The following is a 20,483-nucleotide window of genomic DNA, read 5'->3' on the forward strand; positions in this document are numbered from 1 at the left end:
TTTTTTTCTTTTTTTTTTTTTTTTAAGATTTTATTTATTTATTTTTTATTTATTTATTTATTTTTTTTTAAAGATTTTATTTATTTATTTGAGACAGAGAGAATGAGAGAGAGAGCACATGAGAAGGGGGAGGGTCAGAGGGAGAAGCAGGCTCCCTGCCGAGCAGGGAGCCCGATGCGGGACTCGATCCAGGGACTCCAGGATCATGACCTGAGCTGAAGGCAGTCGCTTAACCAACTGAGCCACCCAGGTGCCCAAGATTTTATTTATTTATTTGACAGAGACACAGCGAGAGAAGGAACACAGCAGGGGGAGTGGGAGAGGGAGAAGCAGGCTTCCCGCCGAGCAGGGAGCCCGATGCGGGGCTTGATCCCAGGATCAAGGCAGATGAAGGCAGACGCTTAACCAACTGAGCCACCCAGGCGTCCCTGGTACCTTTTTTTTTTTTTTTTTTTTTAACTTAAAGATTTTATTTATTTATTTGACAGAGATAGCGAGAGCAGGAACACAAGCAGCAGGAGTGGGAGAGGGAGAGCAGGCTTCCCAGCGAGCAAGGAGCCTGACATGGGACTTGATACCAGGACCCTGGGATCATGACCTGAGCCAAAGGCAGACACTTAACGACTGAGCCACCCTGGCGCCCCACCTGTTGGCCATTTGTATATCTTTGGAGAAATGTCTAAGTCCTTTGCTCATTTTTTAGTTTGTCTCTTTATTATTGAGCTGTAAGCGTTCTTTATATATATTCTGGATACTAGGCCCTTATTAAAAATTTTTCTCCTTTTTGTAGGTTGTATTTTCACTTTGTCAGTGTCCTTTAATGCACACAGGTTTTTAGTTCTGATCAAATCCAATTATCTATTTTTTCTTTTGTTGCTCATGCTTTTAGTGTCTCAGAATCTATGCCAGATCCGAGGACAGGAAGGTTTCTCCTTGTATTCTCCTCTAAAAGTTTCTATAATTTTAGCTTTCATAGTTTGATCATTGATGCATTTTGAGTTAATTTTTTTTTTTATATGGTGTGAGGTAGGAATCCAACTTCATTCTTTGGTTAGTGGAGATCCAGTTTTCCCAGCACCGTTTACTGAAGCGACTTTTCTGTTCCCATTGAATGGTCCTGGCACGCTTGTTGAAAACCAGTTGCCATAGTTGTATGGATTTCTTTCTGGACTGTTCAGTTCCAATCCATTGATCCCCCACGTCTCTTCTTAGGCCAGCACCACACTGTCTTGATTACTATAACCTTGTCATAAGTTTGAAATGAAGAAGTGATTTGAATTGTGTTCTTTTTCAAGATTATTTTGGCTAGTCAGAGCCCTTTGGAATTCCATATAAATTTGAAGATCAGCTTTTCCATTTCTGCAAAAAAAGGGAAAAAAGCCATTGGGATTTTGATAGGGATTGCATTGAATCTTTAGATTGCTTTGGGGAATATTGCCATCTTGATAATGTTAAGTCTTCTGATCCGTGAACATGAGGCATCTTTGCATTTATTTAAATCTTTAATTTCTTTCAGCAACATTTTGTGGGGTTTGATGTACATGTCTTGCACCTCCTATTTAAATATATCCCCAAATATCTTACTCTTTTTTTTCTTAATTTCATTTTTGGATTGTTGGTCATGAGTGTATACAAATACCACTGATTTTTGTGTGTTGATTGTGTTTCCTGCGACTTTGCTGAGTCTGTTTATCAGCTTTAATAGTCTTTGTATATTCACTAGGATTTTTTCTATGCATGTTACCATGCCATCCGCTAATAGAGATGATTTTCCTTCTTTTCCAATTTGAATGCCTTTTAGTTCTTTTTCTTGGCCTAATTGCTGTGGTAGAGCCTCTAGTACTGAGTTGAATAGAAGTGGTGAGAGGAGGCATCCTTGTCTTGCTCCTGATCTTAGAGGAAAAGCTTTCCATCTTGCACCTGAGTGTGCTGGGAGCTGTGGGCTTTTCATAAATAAATACCCCTTAATCAGATTGAAGAAACGCCCTTCTATTCCTAGTTTGTTGACTGTTCCTTTTCCTCTTTTTGTTCTTCTCTGCTTCGGATGGTGACTTGGGGCCTGCGCACACGAGAGGTCCCCCCACCCCCCACTGAAGTGCATCACTACCACCTCTCCTGGGTCCTGCTTCTAAAGGAAGATGCAGTGGGGGGCAGGGCTGGGGGGCAGCAGTCTCGAAGTGGGAGGGGCTTGGTGGGGTGGGTACAGGGGTCTGGGTTTGGGTACCACCAAGAGTCACGTGGCCTTCCAGCGCCCATGAGTGCCACCTCAAAGTCGGGATGCCACCTGGAAGCACTTCCTGAGTCAAAGTCAGAGAAGCTCTGTGCCTCTCCGTGGGGTTGACATCAGGTCCTGGAGCTGTCGCCTGTCCTTCACCCTGCCTCGAGCTTTGGGTATCCTCAGGGGCTGGAGGGCTAGGCAGAGCCCCGGGAGCACACAGTCCAGGCCGAGACGCTCACTCCACGTTGGCAGGCGCTCAGGAGGGCTTGAGCCAACGACCTCACTCACCTCCCGGGCCTGGTTGCCTTCTCTCTCACACGGGGATGACGGCCTTCCTGCTCAGACTTGGCGAGCCAGCATCCTCTTAAGTGCTTCGCGCTCAGCCCAGCACAGGTGCAGTGCTCTGGAAAGAAGAGCTGGGATTGTTCAGGAAAAGCAGGCGGAGGATCCAGATGGATTGTCTCCACCCCCTCCCTGTGCCAACGTCGTCTGTCCCATTTGCCCTCCCCAAGTGTCCACCCAGGCAGCAGGGCCTTCGCCTGCCTCCCCAGGACCAACCAGCCTGCTGCCGGGCCTGAGGGAGGCCCCTGGGGAGGGTTGAGCAAAGCGCTCCTGTGGAGTTCCTGACCCCCTCCCCGGGGGACAGGGAGCTCACCTGCACCAAAGGCAGCTGCACTCCCAGCTGAGCCCACCTCCTCGTGTCCCCACCCACACGTCCACTCTCAGCGCTCCCCCCCCCCAAGTGCAGCGTCCCTCCTTGGGCTTGGCCCCCTTTTCCCAAATGATGTCCTGTGCCGTCCTAGCATCACTCCCATTTCTTTCTCTGCTTGCCAGAGAACCTCCTCACTGGCTCCAGGGGCCCCGTAGACGAGGAGCAGAGGGATCTCACCGCGTCCCGCCCGCTGCGCAGCCTTGTGTCAGTTGCGGACACTCGGGCCTCCACGTCCCCCAGGAGCCGGAGCTGCGCACTGCCGCATGCCGGCCGGCCCTGACCCGCCCCCTCACAGGGCACGCTTGGTGGGTTGTCTGACTCGTCCTCTTGGATCTGCCTCTTACATCTCGGCTCCAGCCCCTGTTATGGCAGCTCTTTTCCTGAACCCTGCCCTTGCTGGGGGCAGCACAGGAGACAGGGGCAGCGCCCACCCCCCCCCCCCCCCCCCCCGCAGGAAGAAAGGCCTGGCTGAGTCCCAGGCCAGCTTTACCCGCTCTGGCAGAGATCAAGGGGCCAGAGACGTGCCCTTTCTCCACACCCCAAGGAGGCTGGAGAGAGCAGCCCTGCCTGGACAGGAGGTGGCGGGGGGAGCTGGAGCAAGGAGCAAGGGTGCACGTGGAGGGACCCCTGGCAGGTCACCTCCCCAAGCCTCAGTTCCTCCTCTGGGAAGCGGCCATGAGGATGTCTCCCCCTAAGCCCGCTGGAAGTTTCCTCAGCAAAGTCCTTGGCCTGGGTGAGGCAGGGGCTGCGAGCTGTGGGGGGCAGTGCACTGCAGACACTCGCCGGGGAGCTCTGCAGGCCTGCCTCGAGGGCAGCCTTACTGGTGTCCAGGACTCTGCTGGGCGCGCTGCAGGGGGCAGTGGAGCCCCCGTCCTCTGATTGCTGTGGTTGCGGCTCCCCCTGCTGAGCACCACTCAGCACTTACGGAGCTGGACCCCGACAAAGCCGGCCCCGGAAAAATAAGCATCTCCCTCAGAAAGGCACCTGCCCACACAGTTTCTTGAAATAGCATTTTGTTACCAGTTCAGCAGAGTTCATTGATTAGAGCATCTTGTACATTTCAAACGATTGAATCAATTCTTTAAAAATTATTAAAAACACCCACAAAGAATCTGTTGTATAATTTGATCTTTATCCTCACCGTCCTTTATGTTAAATTTTGAATTTTTATTAAAACAGCAGGAAAAAGAAACTAAAGATGAAATCTGATATTGTTCTAATTAAATGTGACCACTTGGCCTAAGTCAGAGTCGACAAACTTTTTTTTTTTTTTGGTAAAGGGCCTGATAGTGTCTTAGGCTTTGCAGGCCAGTGGGTCTCTGTCACAAAGACTTGGCTGCGGGGTTATGGTGGGGAAAACAGCTTTGGATGGTATGGCAACCAGTGGGCATGGCTATGTGCCAATAAAACTTTATTTACAAAAACAGGCCGAGCATGGTGAGTATGCCCAAAGGGTCTTTGAGGGTCCATCTAACTGACACGGTCACAAATGGTGACATGTAACTATAAAAAGTAAGAACTGTCTGAAGTGTTAAGGAAACTGGGTGAGACTGGGCTTGCCTTCCAGCTGGGGGAGGCGTGGCTGGGCGAGCAGTGGGTCTCCCTGCGAGGGCCCTGGTCCCACTCAGTGCTCACGGTGTCACCTGGCCCCCTCCTTCAGGAGTTGGTGCTTGCACCTGTTCTGGCATCTATAACAAGAAATAGCAGTTGAAGATGTTTCCACTTCAGGTTCTTAGAGTAGCTTTGAATCTTCAGAAAACTTCTCCAGAGAAGCATAATCCCCTGAGGGCCAGGTTTTGCCTCTCGTTAAATGATAGGTCTTTAATATTATTGTTACAGTTACTGTCATACAAAAACCATGCGTGTTAATGAAAAATCAAGCACTAGTTAGAACATAAGGCTTGAAAAGTAAACTTCTCCTTCCTTGTCTCAGTTTCCTGGTTGCTCTCTTCAGAGTTAGGTACTCACAAGTATCTTATACTATCTATCTTTCCAGAAATTTCCTACACAGGGGCAAACAAATGTTTATCCTAAAGAAAAACTAAATGGTATCCTGTTTATTCTGCCCCTAGGGTTTTTTTCTTGTTCCTGTAAGAATGTATCAGGTCTGCCTGTCCCCAGACACAGAGCTAGCACACTGGTATCTGATAGTTCCTGGCTGTTTTGTTTGGATACACCACAACTTACTCACCCAGCCCACACCTTGGGCCAGCAGTACTCCCTTCAGGTGGTGTCTCCACGTCCCAGGTCCGGTGATGGGGTGACTGCCAGGTACCTCCCTGTCCCAGCACACATCTTGCAGAGAACCTGAGGTCTGTCTGCCTTCCCCATGTTTGCTCAGCTTTCTGGCACATTCACATAAATGCAATCCTGAACTGTTCTTCCAGAACTGTTCCTCATAAATATTGCCAACACCCTGTAGATACCCCACTTGTGATGAGCGTTCCTATCTATCAAGCATAGAGCCTGGGAGGACCAGTGACGAGCCCGCCAGTGAGTGATGACACTCCTCAAGACCTGTTTTTCCATTCATAGAAAAGAATACAGACTTGGCTGGAAGACCCCCCCCCCCCCCCCCCCCCCCCCCCCCCCCCCGCGCCAGTAAGCTGGTGGCCGTCGGCTGTTTCTCGCTGCCAGGGCTTCGTGCGTGCCAGTCCCCTGCCTGAAATGCTTTCTCTTACTGTGGGGTGCGCAAACATGCAGGCAGACCCCTGTTGTCAGTGGTCTGTTGGGTGAGCCCTGCACGCCAAAGCTCAACTCTCATGTCTCCCCACTGTGCCCTCCTCCACCTCTCAGGACCGTCATCCATCACAGCCATGTTAAACTGTGATAATCTGGGTATACGGGTCTCTCCTCTAATAAAACAAAGAACATCTGAAGAGCTAGAGTTGCCTCACATGTAGGCGGGGCCCCCTGCTGGCCTGTGGCAGGCAGCATTCACTGGGGCCATGGGCTGAGCCCAAGGTGGTTCCACACACCCAGACACCAAGAGCCAGTACTGAGGGGCCCAGCTATATCTCTCCAGCACTAATCACCTCTTGTGTTTGTGTTTGTAGTTCACAGGAAATGGGCCATGTGAAATGAACAGTGTCCAGAAGAGTGAACATGAGAAGAATCTGGAACACAGCAAAAAGCGCTCTCGGCCCTCGCTCCTCCGTCCAGTGTCTGCACCAGCCAAGGTAACCATCAGCTGTTCACATAGATGTCCACTTATATGGACCCCCAGCAACTGGGTCCTCTCTGTAGACGACCTAGGGAGCAATGTGCCCAGGTATGGGCTGAGTCTGGACCTTGGTCTCACTGGAATTCACCAGCTGTGGGACCTTAGGAGTTCGGCTCACCTCTAAGGTGGCTGTTCACTCATTACCTGTGGCTCACAGGATTGTTATGAGGAGTGTTACTTCTTCCTGTAGAAACAGGATGTACCGCTAGGTCCTCTCCTTTTCACCATGCTCTTTCATGGGGAGGCCACCATGTGCAGTTGTGCAGGTCGGTCACTGCACAAGAAGCCCCGTTGAGGGGTAAGAGGGGCTGAGATCCAGCTCCTGTTGCACTCATCACCCATGATTCCATCATTTTTTGTGCATTTACTAGTTGGCTTTCTACTGTAAGGAAGAGCTTTTCCTTCGTCCCCATTTATTGGGTACCTACATCAGCAGGGACTCTGGGTTGTAATCTGTGACTTTTATTGTTCATCTTGGCATCTAAACTGTCTCAGATTTGGCCGATGGGGCCCCTTTGAGCTGGCTTCTGTGTCCTCTGGACATATCCCCCGCATTGGGAGATGGTTTTGTAGGGTCTTCGATGCCTCAAGCATGCAGCCAATTTCTGGGCTAAGTCCAGCTTAGAGGCAAAACTCTTAACAGAGATTTAAAACTCAGGCTTCTCTAGGATCATCTTGTCTTCTTTCTATCCCCTTGCCACCCCATTACAGCCCACAGGACAAAACAGGCAGGGGGAGAGGTTTCTGATACTACATCCCAGGATACATCTCCCTTGCTGTTCCAATTTTGTGATGCTCCCACCTATTACCAGAAGCCCTAAACTGCTGAAATTTAGAGCCCAGATCGTGGGTGGAGCAGCCTTCACTAGGCCACGGAGGCTGAGATGGGTGGTCCTGAGATTTCCTCCACAGGGGTCCTGGGCAGACCCCATCCAGCCCCTCGTGGCGGTTGCTGTCAGGGAGCTCAGCGCCGGCGACGCCCTAACTCTGACAAAGATGCCCAGAGCCTTCATAGCATGGAATTTCTCTCCACAGAAGAAAATGAAACTCCGAGGTACCAAAGACCTGTCCATCGCTGCCGTGGGGAAGTACGGCACCCTGCAGGAGTTTTCCTTCTTTGACAAGGTGAGCCGTCGAGGCTGGCCTCACCCAGCTCGGGTGTGCAGGATGGGACAGCCCGTGGGAAGGGAGCCGGTAGGCTGGGGAAGGCTGGGGAGAAGGGGCCGCCACCCAGCTTTGCACTGTGGGCAGCAGTGCAGGCAGAAGGTAGCAGAGCTCGGGACCCGCGCAGGTTTGAAGACACATGTCGGCCTCCCCGAAGCTGTGTGGCTTTTCTAAAGCCAGGGTGGTTATGGGGCTCCCGCCCAGGGTCAGTGACAGGAGCCAGCGAGCTGGCCCCGCGCGTGCATACCTTCTGAGCTGTGAATTAGTTGCCTGGAGCCCCTTGCCCTGTTGACCACAACTGGTCGCTTGAGAGCACGTGCATCGGTGACTCCGTGCTCACCTAGTGATGTCCGAGCTGAGGGAGGGGTGGGGTGGAGTGGGGAGTGCGGGTGGGGCCTGGCCCTCCAGGGCCCCCTCATTCCCTCTCCCCGCAGGTTCGCAGGGTGCTGAAGAGCCAGGAGGTCTACGAAAACTTCCTCCGCTGCATCGCGCTCTTCAACCAGGAGCTCGTGTCCGGCTCCGAGCTCCTCCAGCTCGTCAGCCCGTTTCTCGGGTGAGTGATACTTCCCGGGACGTCCGCGAGGTTGTGCATCCCTAAACTCTGTCCACCTTTCTGTTGCTTGTCGCTTTCGGGAAACAGTAAATGCTTTCTTTGATTTTTGTTTGTAAATTGCCATGGTGGTGGAGGTCATTCTAGATTGAGCCGCAGTAGAGTGAGAAAGAACACAGACAGGTCCTGGGCCCTGTTCTCCCACGGCGACAACCAGGATGCTGACACTCGCACAGTCCACCCGTCTTGTCAGGTTTTCCCGCTTCGTGCATGCGTGTGCACGTGTATGTGTGTGCGTTCATGTGCACAGCTCCGTCACCTGCGAAGGCTCCCGTGGCCACCACAACAGTCAAGATACTGAGCGGCTTCGGAACCACAGGGATACTTGTGTTGACCTGTGTTACCCACACCCACGTCCGTCCTCCTCCCTGCCCCGATCTTGGCCCCACACCCCTGGCAAACCCCTAATCTGCGCTCCAATTCTAAAACTTACATAACAGAAGTGTTATGTAGGTGGAATTACATAGTACATAACCTTTGTGGATTGGGTTTTCTTCACCCAGTATAATCCTCTAGGGATTCACTTGATACGTGCTTTTAAAAATTCTGCCAATCAGAAATTGCCAGGAAGAAGGAAATGGCCACTCGGCACCCCTGCCGGCCAGAGAGAAGCCCTGTTGGTGGGGTCAGCGGCCTGCTTCCAGCACAGGCTGCTGCAGATTGTGGGCAGAGATGGGCAGACCCTGGGGGCTGGGGCGGCCGCTGCCAGGGCAGGGGTTTTCTAGTAGGTGAATGCACATGCACAGTGCGCTTTAGGAGGGGAGTGGGCCGGCCCCAGCATCGCCTCCAGCTCATCAGCTCTGTCACGTCGGGCAAGTTTCTTAGACAGTCTGAGTCTTAGTTTTCCTGTTACGAAATGGGGATTTCTAGAGGTACCACACACAGTTTCAGAGCGCTCCAGGTGGGCCCTACACTTAAGACCTTTAAAATAGTGTCTGGGGTGTGGCAAGTGCACATTCTATAATGACTATGTAGCGGCTTATTTAGCCCTAAAGTCATCCCCAGGGACAGGCGCTTCCTGAGCCCTTTACTATTAATTAAAAAAAGTTTTTTAAGTTTTCTTTTTAAATACAAAATAAAGCACAGATCCAGGAATCCGCATGATGGATGACTTGATGAATCATTTTTAGGCAAAGCCCCTTGTGCCCACCACCCAAGTCACACGTGGACCTTCGCCAGCCCCCAGGAACCCCTCCCTGGGCCCTCCCATTGTGCTCCCTCCCCCCTCAAAAGTACCCCTTGGGAGCGACTGCCTCCCTACCCGAAGGATGGCGCAGGTACCGTCCAGCACACGGCTCACTCTTGCCGCCTCGTCTGGGTTTTGTGTTAGAGCACGTCTGTGAGTCTCTCCCTCCCGCTTCATTCCCTGCTGTTTCTGTGGTGGCGCCCCCACACCTGCAGCCCTTGCCGCCACGTCCCTCTGTCCATCAGGAGGCAGTGGTGTCCACATTCTTTCTGTGGCTCATTCATTTATGGGTTCACTGGGGGTTGCAAAAGAGAGACCCTCAACAGCATTTTTCACCTTTCGGCGGCCCACGGTAGATGCTTGATTTCTGCCTTTATTATAATCGCTGGTTGATGAGTCACATTCCTGTCATACCAGGACCAATTAGGGACCAATTCTTTTTTTTTTTTTCTTTCTTTCTTTTTATAAAGCATCATACGGGCTCATGGACACATTTGATGTGTTTCAATTTTTTCTTTTGAGATTTATTTATTTATTTATTTTAGAGAGCGACCCCAAGTGGGAGGGGCAGAGGGAGAGGGAGAGAAAGACTCAAGCAGGCTCGCCGCTGAGCATGGAGGCCAGCACGGGGCTTGATCCCACGACCCCAAGATCACAGCCAGAGCTGAAACTAGGAGTCGGAGGCCTGACTAACTGCACCACGCAGGCGCCCCTGTTCCAGTCTATTTTAAAGATGAGGAGGCTGAGGCCCAGAGTGCATACCTCTCACTTCCCTCAGAGACGACTCTTCAAAGAGAGTTGCCGTGGCGATGGGTGGGTCTGGGGTGGCCCAGCCCAGAAGCTGGCCCTTCGCTCATCCTCTGCCCTCGGGACACGATGCTATCAGGCTGGGCTGCAGCATCCCCTTTTTTTTTTTTAATTTGGTATTTCTTGGATGTCTTTCAGTGTGAAATGTGAGTCTACATGATCATTGGTAGCAACTGCATACTGTCCCCTTACTTGTACGAATCGTGGTTTTCTCAGCAGGGTCTGTAATGAAGTGCGTTTGTCTCTAGGTTCTATAGTCAGTGCTAAGGTCATGCTCCATAGGTTGGGATACTCAGAGGTCAAGTTAGGGTCATCAGGCAGTGCTTCCTGAGATCCTGAGAGGATACACACGTCAGGGTGACCTTTTCACTTGGGTTCACTCTTCCAGGCTGGTAGAGATCTCTTAACGAAAAATGGCCCAGAGCAGGATGGCGCTGTTACACAGCCTCGGCTAAACCGTGGCTGGCTTTTTATATGGACTCGAATTGCATGCTCACTCCCACGGCAGTGTGTCTGTGAGCTCAGAATCCAGTGCTCTGGGTCTGGGTCCCGCTGCGGAGTGGGCGCTGTTGCTGGAACAATGACGTGCTGTGGTGGGCGAGGGGCCCACGGAGGCCTGTGCAGGGCGGGCATGCCCAGTTGGGTGCGTCACCAGCCCCAAGTCCGAATTGGGACCCTGCTTCCTACCAGCAGCATGTTGTTTGCAAAATGGCCAAACCTACTTCCTGCCGTTGTCGGGGGCCGGGGGGGGGAAGGGATTAAGGGAGAAGAATGAAGGAGCTTGAAATTTGAGGTGCTGAACGGGTGGGCAGTGTCGGGTTGGGGCCCGCTGTTCCCATTTCCACGCACCGAGAGCAGTGCCGGGGAAGGGCCACGGGGATGTGCAATGAAGAACTGCAGCGGGCCTCTGCTCGCTCGCCTTGCTGTGACGCCTGGCTGGGCTAGCAGTCGCCCCGACAAGGCCTCTCTCGAGGTGTGAACCTCGGTCTGGGTTTGCACGCCCAGGGGCAGCCAGGCACGGGGGCCCCGAGATCTGCCAGAGTCGGGGCAGGAGTGGGCTGTGTCGGAGTGACCGCTCCCCCTTCGGAGCATTCACGGTGGGCATTTGTCACGGCTGCAACATCAGATGTCCTCCACATGGGTTTTGTTGATGTCCTCCCTCCCTGCATTTCCATGTGCTTGTGGGTTTTCATTGTGAGTGGAGTTGGCATGGGGTCCCTACAGTGGGGCACAGTGGACGGCCATCTCAGGAGGGGAGCGTGTGGTCCACGACAGAAGGGGGCTGTGGGGGGCAGGATCGCCGTGCCACCCGTCCAAGTACCTGCTTCCTTGCGGTCGGATTTTTTTTTTTTTTTAAGATTGTTTTAAGTAATCTCTACACCCAGTGTGGGGCTCAAACTCACAACCCCAAAATCAAGAGCCGCACGCTCCACCGACTGAGCCGGCCAGGTGCCCCTCGGTAGGATTTGGTACTCGTTTAATCACAGATTATTAATCACTTGTGAGATGGTGTCTGGGAGGGGATCCCCTCAGGTAGGACGACTCTGGAGCGAGGGTTGGCAGACGACCTGTCGGGGCCGAGGGGCGGTGCCGCTGAAGTCGTGCCGGAGCAGCAGCGGCCTGCGCCAAGCAAATGGACACAGTGGTGTACCAATAAAACTTTATTTGCAGGGACAGGCATGGGCAGCCTGGCAGTAGTTTACCGACCCCCAGCCTGATGCCCGGCCTTTTCCAGTTAAAGAACATCACTAGCCCCAGCTTCTGCCAATCCGAATTGTCTCTTCCAGTGTGTTTCAAGGCTCTCCTGTTAGTGTTGGGATCTGGCAGGTGACAGAAGGGCGGGAGGCAGATTTACTCACACATTTGAGGACATTACACACATCTGATGCTTGGTTCCCCCTCTCGGCCCTCCTCTCTGACCACCGTCAGGGGGCGTTTACAGGAGGCCATCCCAAAAGCACTAGGTCCCTCCCAGAAAGCCCCAGGGAAGCCAACTTACTGTTTGTCTTTATTTCTGAAGGAAATTTCCAGAACTCTTTGCACAGTTCAAGTCCTTCCTGGGGGTGAAAGAGCTGTCATTCGCCCCGCCCATGAGCGACAGATCCGGGGATGGAATAAGCCGGGAAATTGACTACGCGTCTTGCAAGCGCATTGGATCCAGCTACCGAGCGCTCCCCAAAACCTACCAGCAGCCCAAGTGCAGTGGGAGGACGGCCATCTGCAAGGAGGTAGTGCTCCCTGGCGGCTCATGTCAGCTTACGTGGTGCATCACCCCCCACACCGCAAAAACACCCATCACCCCCATGTTTTACATGAAAACGGAGTGTCGGCCCCTTAAATATTGAATAACAGACGGTGCTGGGATGCGGCCAGACAAAATGCCTGAGTTGAGACGGTGGTTCCTTCCCTACTGGTAGCTTTGGCAAGCCGCAGAGCACGTGGCCTTGGCTTTGGCTTTGGCGTTCTCCTCCATTCAGATCTATGTGTATTTCTGCCAGGAGCCTGCTGTGTCCCAGGTTCACTGCCCTTGGTGTCTCTGTTTAGCCTGACCATGGAATACTTTCTCGAGGTTAGTAGACAGGCTGTTACTCTGTTTCCAGAATTCAAGAGTGCTTGCTGATTTCAGGATATATAGTCCAGGGGTCAACAAACTAAAATCTGGCCCTATGCCTGTGTTTGCAAATAAAGTTTTATTGGCACATAGACATGCTCATTCATTTACATAGTGCCTGTGGCTTCTTTATCAGGACAAAGGCAGAGTTCAGTCGTCCTGACAGATGGGCTGGCCCGCAAAACCTAAAATATTTATTATCTAGCCCTTTACAGAGAAAGTTTGCCAACCCCTGAAATAGTACGATTTGTTTACTTGACCAAAGTCCTGTTTTCTCTTAAAACCACTTTAAAATTAAGGTTGCTATTTGTATGAGAAGGTAATTTCCTGTAAAATGCGGATTACGTTACTTGTCTCCATATCTTGTATGCTGGGCGGCATAGTAAATGGTTCTGGCCACCGAGGCCTACCACCCTGGTCATAGCATTTCCTCTTGGTGCAGGTGCTGAATGACACCTGGGTCTCCTTCCCCTCCTGGTCAGAGGACTCCACTTTTGTCAGCTCCAAGAAGACCCCCTACGAAGAGCAGCTGCACCGCTGTGAGGACGAGCGTTTTGAGGTGTGTGTGCTGGTGTTGCTGGGATCAGGGAGGCGTGGGGTGCGAGTGAGCCTGTACCCCCTTCTCCACTTTGTCTTTTTCTCCCTCCTGATCCTCCCTCGCACCCTCCCCAGTCTCCTTTCAAGTATCTGGGATTCCAGCACTTTCCAGCAGGGGGCAGCACCCAAAAGTGTCCCTTTTCTGCCTTGCTGTTTCTTTCGATTTTAAATACACATATTTATTTAAATTTAATTAACTAATTCAAGTTACCTTAATTTTTTTCATTGGAATGTTTATTGAGATCGTTGTATATTTATATGCAGCAAGTGAACCCGGGGACCCTTCTCCCAGCGGTCACAGCTTGTAAAATCGTGGGCACAGTGTCCCAGCCAGGAGGTTGGCATTGACTCACCCTGAGATCTTAGTCACATCTCCATAGTTGAACTTGTGTTTGTGTGTGTGTGCACGTGTTCGCGTGTGTGTGGTGCGTGTGTGCGCCTGTGCGTGTTCTCCACCACTAAGGCACTCCACCGCTCCCCCACCCCTGGGATCCCTCCTGCCGCCCTTGATGGACCTCCCCACCTCCCTCCCGACCCCTGGCAACCACTCACTTATCCTCCAGCTCTGTCACTTTGTCATAAGTGGAATCACACAGTGTGTTCCTTTGGGGGTTGGCTCCCCATCAGCACGTGCCCTGGAGAGTCTTCCCCAGGGCTGTGAGTACCACGAGTCCTCCCTTATTGCCACTGATGCCCGTGAAGTGGGTCAGCCCGGGGACCGTTTCCCTCAGATGGGTCCACCTGTGTTCTAGCCACTGGATGTTCGTGCGGTGGGAAGGGGCTCACAAGTCTTCTTTAGTGGGCCTCTGGCTTGCACCATTGCCAGGGTCGGACCCCAGCCCCGTAACCAGCCGTTCTTGCTCTGGCACCTGGAGCTGCTTTAGGGCCTCCACGGCCTGGCATCCATCATCCCCCCACCCACCCCCGAGATACAGAAGTTGATCAGTTCTGTCTGCACATCTCTTCTGCCGACCCAGGCCGGTCCCCAGGGCCCCGCTGCCCCCCGACAGCCGGCCCCTGCCTTCCTTTCCATAGTTAGATGTCGTCCTGGAGACCAACCTGGCCACGATCCGCGTGTTGGAAAGTGTGCAGAAGAAGCTCTCGCGGATGGCACCTGAAGACCAGGAGAAGTTCCGGCTGGATGACTGTCTGGGGGGCACGTCGGAGGTGATCCAGCGCCGCGCCATCCACCGCATTTACGGCGACAAGGCTCCAGAGATCATCGAGAGCCTCAAGAAAAACCCCGTCACTGCCGTCCCCGTCGTCCTGAAAAGGTGTCCTCCAGATTCTGGCTGCCCCACCTGCCGCAGGCGGTCCCCAGGGAGCTCATTAGTGCTGTTTGTCACCAGTGTGATCGGGAGGGGGTCCCTGGGGCCTCGGGCTGGCTTAGTGCGGTTTCCAGTCTTTCTTCATTGCCTGTTCTACTCCTGAGAGAAAAGCACAACTGAACAATTGTCTGTGTCCTTCTAGAACTTCCCACCATGCACGTAATCCTATCTAAACATGAAAAGTAACTATTTTAAAGCACAAATAGGACCGCCCTAGCTTGTCTTTTACTTAGCAGTACGTTCTGGGACCCTTTTTGTGCTAGTGAACAGGTATTAATTATTAAGTGGCTGCTCTTGACCACATGCTGTGCTCAGCCCTGGGGTTGCAGAGCTGAGCCAGGCTGACATAGTCCCTTCTCGTGGGGCTTGCAGTCAAGCAAGCGAGCCCCGTGGTTGATCCAGCACCTACCCAGAGTGTGGGCAGTGCCATGGCCCGGGGGCAGGGAGGACGTGTTGGGGCAGCGGTATTTTGAGAAACTGTAAAACCAGCCACATTGGTTCTACAGAGCCATTGCTCCCTCCCGTCCTCTTTTCTTCAGCACAGAACCCGTGGCCCAGGCCGGGAGCCGGCTTCCCGAGTTTGGAATGCACTCGGCAGGGCCTGTGGGTGGATGACAGGCTGCCCATGGTGGGTGCCCGGGGTTGTCCCCATGCTGAGCTCCTTTGACCCTGCAGGCTGAAGGCCAAGGAGGAGGAGTGGCGGGAGGCCCAGCAGGGCTTCAACAAGATCTGGCGGGAGCAGTACGAGAAGGCATATCTCAAGTCCCTGGACCATCAGGCCGTAAACTTCAAACAGAACGACACCAAGGCCCTTCGCTCCAAGAGCTTACTCAACGAGATCGAGAGCGTCTATGACGAGGTGAGGCCCTCTGTGCAGGGCTGAGCGGGCAAGGGGTCCCGGCTCCACCTCCAGCTCTCCCAGTCTCAGGCAGGCTGCCGGCTCTCTGTGCCTCTGTTTCCCCAGCATCCCTCTTGCAGGGCTGTGTAGGGGTGGAGGGGATGTTTCTGTGACAGACTAGAATGGGTTCGGGGGGGGGATTGTAGCGGTTCCGCCGTGGCTGGCAGGGGACTCTCGCCTCCCCGCTTACCCCCGGGGCCTCGATGGACCTTCCTTCAGGTGACCTCAGCTTTCCTGTCTGCTGCCAGCTGTGTGCCTGGCGCAGGTAGACCCTGAGGAGGACCGTTCCATCTGTCTCATGCTCACAGACCTTACGATGCGGTACCACTGTCCTGGTTTTAGCAGCGATGAAACCGAGGCACGAGAGGTGGCCATTTGCCGAGGCCGGTCACAGGCGACCAGGGCTCTGGGCCCTAGGGCTCTGCCTCTAGCCACTGCCCTGCGCCTTCTTGCCAGCTTTGGCCCAGTCAGGCTCATGGGGCCTTCACCACAGACCTGAGGCAGGGCTGGGGCCAGGCTTCGAGGATTTAGGCATCGAAAAATGCGTGCAGGGAGTGAGCTACTTGCAAGGGCCTGTGATAGGAAGCCCCTTCCCTCCTGCCTCCCTGCCCTGGGCTGCCCTCGGCCCTGCAGGGCCCACCTGCAGCTAGTCAGCTTCCTCACTTGAGTCCTCGAGTCGGTGGTCCAGGCCTGAGAGCGCCACCCCCACTCCCCCAAATAGGGTCCGTGGGACATCGTCAGAATGAGAGTTGATGAGGTGACCCGTGAGGCCCACCACAGTCACCGCTGAGTTCCTTCGCTCTTGCCCTAGGGGCCAAGAGGAAAGGACAGGGCACTGTTTGGGGCCAGAGGTCGGCCCACCAGCCTCGTGAGCTCTGCATGTGCAAGCCCTTCATGCATAGGGAGGTTGGCCCCTCGTGGTTGGGTGTTAGCAGAGCACAGTTCTATATTCTGTGGCTCAGAACTTGCCCCAGGGAAAGGACTTGAAAAGATTTTTGAGGGCATCTGTGGCACAAATGAGATCGGGACTCACAAAGCAGTAGCAGAAAGGTCACGCCAGAGCCAGGCACTGGGCACACCAGCTCTCAGGACTCCTCCCTGTGGGGGGAAGGCGGTCTCGGGCTGCGGCAGAATTCAGTGGCACTGGGGGAGCACGACCTCTGGTGGAAAGAGACAGGAGTCACCCACCCCAGAAAGCCAAGGCCCTGGCCCTGCGCCTGTTGTCTGTAAGTCACTCCTTCCATGGCTGTTCGAGGAGCCCCCTCAGTGCTGTACCCCGGGCTGGTCACTGAGAGGTGAGAGAGACCCGGCCCTGCCCCCGGGAGCTCCCCACCTGCAGGGACGGCATCCACGCTCACTTTTCCGAGAGCCTGGATGTGTGTCAGCCTCGGTGCCTGGTACCTGGTGCTGGGCATCGGTGCCACCCGGGAGAGTGCGTCGTCGGGCCTGACCTCAGCAGGCAGTTCAAGGCAGTCTGGAGGGAATATGATCATCTATAGGTTCGCAGGAAGCAGTCACGAGCTGGATAAAGACTGAACAGGGGCTGTGGCTTTTCAGGGCCAGGGAGCAGAGGGGCATGTGCAAAGGTCCCGCACACAGCAGGAGGGAGCTCAGCACCCCTGAAGCATTGAAAGAGGCCAGGTGTGTGGGGGCTGCAGGACGACATGCCAGGGACTGTGGTCCTGTCATGAGCAGTGCAGGAAGGCCTAGGGGGATGTGATAGGGCTGACCATGCTCCTGTAGGTCAAATCACTCTAGACCCAGAGAGGACAGTGGTCGGAGTAGGCTGGGGAACGGGACCAGGCAGGTGGGAGGCGCTGGGCTGCACCCGGACCAGAGTATGATGCCTTTAGAGCCCTGTGGCCCTGGCCCCATCCCCCCCATCTTGGACTTCTCCCAGCTGGTCACTTCCTGCCTAATGGCCCCCTGTCCCCGCAGCACCAGGAGCAGCACTCCGAGGGCCGTAGCGCCCCCTCCAGCGAGCCACACCTCATCTTCGTGTATGAGGACAGGCAGATCCTGGAGGACGCGGCCGCCCTCATCAGCTACTACGTGAAGCGGCAGCCAGCCATCCAGAAGGAGGACCAGGGCACCATCCACCAGCTGGTGCACCAGTTCGTGCCCAGCCTCTTCTTCTCCCAGCAGCTGGACCTGGGCGCGTCCGAGGACTCTGCCGATGAGGGCCGGGGGAGCCCCCAGGGCCAGAGCGCCGACCCCGGTGACCGGAAGAAGCCAGCACCGGGGCCGCAGAGCAGCCCTCCAGAGGAGAAGGGGGCCGTAGGCGAGCCACCGGCCGCCGAGCAACCGCCACAACAGCACAAGCCCCTGGACGATGTGTACAGCCTCTTCTTTGCCAACAACAACTGGTACTTCTTTCTGCGCCTCCACCAGACCCTGTGCTCCAGGCTGCTGAAGATCTACCGTCAGGCGCAGAAGCAGCTCCTGGAGTACCGGACCGAGAAGGAGCGGGAGAAGCTGCTCTGTGAGGGCCGCCGCGAGAAGGGCAATGACCCCGCCATGGAGCTGCGGCTGAAGCAGCCGAGTAAGGCCTGGGGCCCCCAGGGGTGCTGCACGGGTGCTCCCCTCCCCCCCCGCCGGGCGGGGACACGGGCGGCTTGTTAGGGCCGGTAGGAGGAAGCCTGTGGCGGGAGGGCCGTGCAAGTGTCTGGCCCTGGGTGATGGCTGTCCCCGCCCCTCAGGTGAGGTGGAGCTGGAGGAGTACTACCCGGCCTTCCTGGACATGGTGCGGAGCCTGCTGGAGGGCAGCATCGACCCCACGCAGTACGAGGACACGCTGCGCGAGATGTTTACCATCCACGCCTACGTGGGCTTCACCATGGACAAGCTGGTGCAGAGCATCGCCAGGCAGGTGAGCGTGCACCGGGCGGCCTCAAGCCCCTCGGGAGAGGCCCTGCCTTCATCCCCAGGGTCAGCACCTTCCTTTTGTTCTTACGGAGGTAGGATTCACGTAACACAGAATTCACCGATGTCACGTGAACAGAGCAGTGGCAGTGAGTGGACCACGTTGGTTCATCCACTCGCCTGCGGATGGGCATGTGGTTCGTTGCCACCTTTTGGCGATTGTACAAGGATTCGTTTGATTTCCTTGTCCGCACACCTTTCCTGAGGGTAGCGACACGTGAGGAACCACGGCCCGCTCCTCCTGGAGGGAGACTGTCGGCCAGTTACCCGCATCGCTGAGAGTAGCAAAAGAGACAGGACAGCTGAGTGTCCACAAGAGAACGTCAGGCACGTGAATCCGCAAACCCCCGATGAGGCAGATGTGGTCCTGGGACGTAAGTCCTGCTCAGTTACCACCAGAATTGTTGTTGTTCAGCTTGACTTGGTTTCCTGTTTGCCCAGGAAGGTTATTCGCTGGAAAGCAAAAAAGCCAAGGAAAGAATAGTGTCCTGACCCTCCCACCCAGATACGGTTGCTAGAAATGGCATTTCTTTTCAGGCTTTACAAACTTCTCCTTGAGGCAAAAACACCCCCAGAAGCGTGCCCAGATCCGAAGCGTGCAGCTCGGTGGGTCTTCCGGACAGCCTCAGCCCTGCCTCCTTTCAGCCCTCCCCGCGGGCAGGCACCCGCGGCCTGGCCTCTGGCACGGGGACAGCCCCCGATGCCCAGGCCGTTACAGGGCTGGGCATGCGTCCCGGGGCTGGCCATCCAGTCTGCCCGCAGTGGGCCCCCGTTCTGGGGACAGCAGGCTCGTTTGTAGCACCCAGAGGGTTGGACCAGATCGGACGCTCTGATGAATGTTGTGGTTTTTTTTTTTAATTCCCCTTTCCACAAATGTCTCCTGTAAACTCGGGTTTTTTTTGTTTTGTTTTTTTTAAAAAGGAGCTAGAAAAATGGGGGTATTTAGCTGAAGTCCTGGTAGGGGCCAGGACCCCCGCCCCGAGCTCCCCACTTTCCAGCGGGCTGGATGCTCTCGAGGCCCTCCGTGCCTCCGTCGGCAGCCTGCGGGGCCCTGTTGGTGCTCTTTGCCTCTTCTTCCCTGTTTGATTAGCATTTCTTCTTTTCAGTAACAGCGGCCGGTGTTTACTGGGACCTTGCCGTGTGCCAGGCACCGTGTGAGATTGACGTGTGGCCACATGTTGTATTTATTCAACAAAGCAGCGGCGGGGAAGGCCCCGAGTCTGCGGAAGCCTGTCCAGGGCGCCGCCGCCCGGCTGCTTCCCTTACCCCTCTTTTCCTGCACCTGCAGGTTTTAAGTCCATTTGTAGGGATTACAAGACTTAATTGTGTTGATAGCAGAACACTTAGGGGAAATTACCTGCCACGGCACCACCTTGGGATAATCCCCGTCCCCATTTTGGGGACTTCTCCTTCGGTACTTTTTCTGTGCTTTCCTCACGCCCAGGCTGGGCTGGTTTCCCATCTGGTCCGGGGCCGCCTGTCCCCAGCGCAGTGGCCGCCCAGCACGGCCCGGCGGACCCCGGCCTCCGGGCCCACCTCGTGGACTTGGCGGACCTCCTCCCTGGGCGGCAGCTGTGCCTCACCCCTCCCCGGGGGGCGGCCTGCCGGGCGCCCACTGGCTCTCCCTCCCCGCAGCTGCACCACCTCGTGAGTGACGACGTCTGTCTGAAGGTGGTGGAGCTCTACTTGAACGAGAAGAAGCGGGGTGCCGCGGGGGGGAACCTGTCCTCCCGCTGCGTGCGTGCCGCCAGGGAGACCAGCTACCAGTGGAAGGCCGAGCGGTGCATGGCCGATGAGAACTGCTTCAAGGTAAGGGGGGGCCGCGCTCTGTCCCCCACGAGGCCAGGGCTGCGAGGAGGGGCGCCCACAACGGGGAGGGGGGAGGACCGGCGGCTTTGCTCGGGCGCGGGAAGCACGCTGGGGCCGGGCCTTGACGTGGCTGCCAGCCTGCCTGATAACCACACACACTTACTGGGCCCTGGAGGCCAGGGAAGGCAGTCGTAGGCGCCCTTTCAGCCTCGCCTGGACCCTCCCCGTGGCTTCAGCTGCTCGTCCCCCTTCTTCCCTAGGTGATGTTCCTCCAGCGCAAAGGGCAGGTGATCATGACCATCGAGCTTCTAGACACCGAGGAGGCGCAGACAGAGGACCCCGTGGAGGTCCAGGTGAGAACCTCAGCCCCGTGCTCTGCACCTTGAACCCGCCGTCCC

General features: G+C 55.1%; 1 protein-coding gene across 1 annotated transcript in view; it reads left to right on the forward strand.

The window, feature by feature from the left end:
* SIN3B (SIN3 transcription regulator family member B) overlaps positions 1 to 20,483 on the forward strand; it is a 36,003-nt gene that overhangs the window by 11,742 nt on the left and 3,778 nt on the right. The window contains exons 6-16 of the mRNA XM_032412337.1: positions 5,987 to 6,109; positions 7,189 to 7,278; positions 7,752 to 7,870; positions 11,941 to 12,148; positions 12,974 to 13,090; positions 14,164 to 14,402; positions 15,132 to 15,315; positions 17,293 to 17,896; positions 18,054 to 18,223; positions 19,912 to 20,085; positions 20,346 to 20,438. Of these exons, the coding sequence (XP_032268228.1) occupies positions 5,987 to 6,109; positions 7,189 to 7,278; positions 7,752 to 7,870; positions 11,941 to 12,148; positions 12,974 to 13,090; positions 14,164 to 14,402; positions 15,132 to 15,315; positions 17,293 to 17,896; positions 18,054 to 18,223; positions 19,912 to 20,085; positions 20,346 to 20,438 (2,121 nt within the window). The remainder of the gene's footprint in view (positions 1 to 5,986; positions 6,110 to 7,188; positions 7,279 to 7,751; positions 7,871 to 11,940; positions 12,149 to 12,973; positions 13,091 to 14,163; positions 14,403 to 15,131; positions 15,316 to 17,292; positions 17,897 to 18,053; positions 18,224 to 19,911; positions 20,086 to 20,345; positions 20,439 to 20,483) is intronic.

This window comes from Phoca vitulina, unplaced genomic scaffold (assembly GCF_004348235.1).
Source record: "Phoca vitulina isolate PV1807 unplaced genomic scaffold, GSC_HSeal_1.0 scaffold13, whole genome shotgun sequence".
Taxonomy (NCBI): domain Eukaryota; kingdom Metazoa; phylum Chordata; class Mammalia; order Carnivora; family Phocidae; genus Phoca; species Phoca vitulina.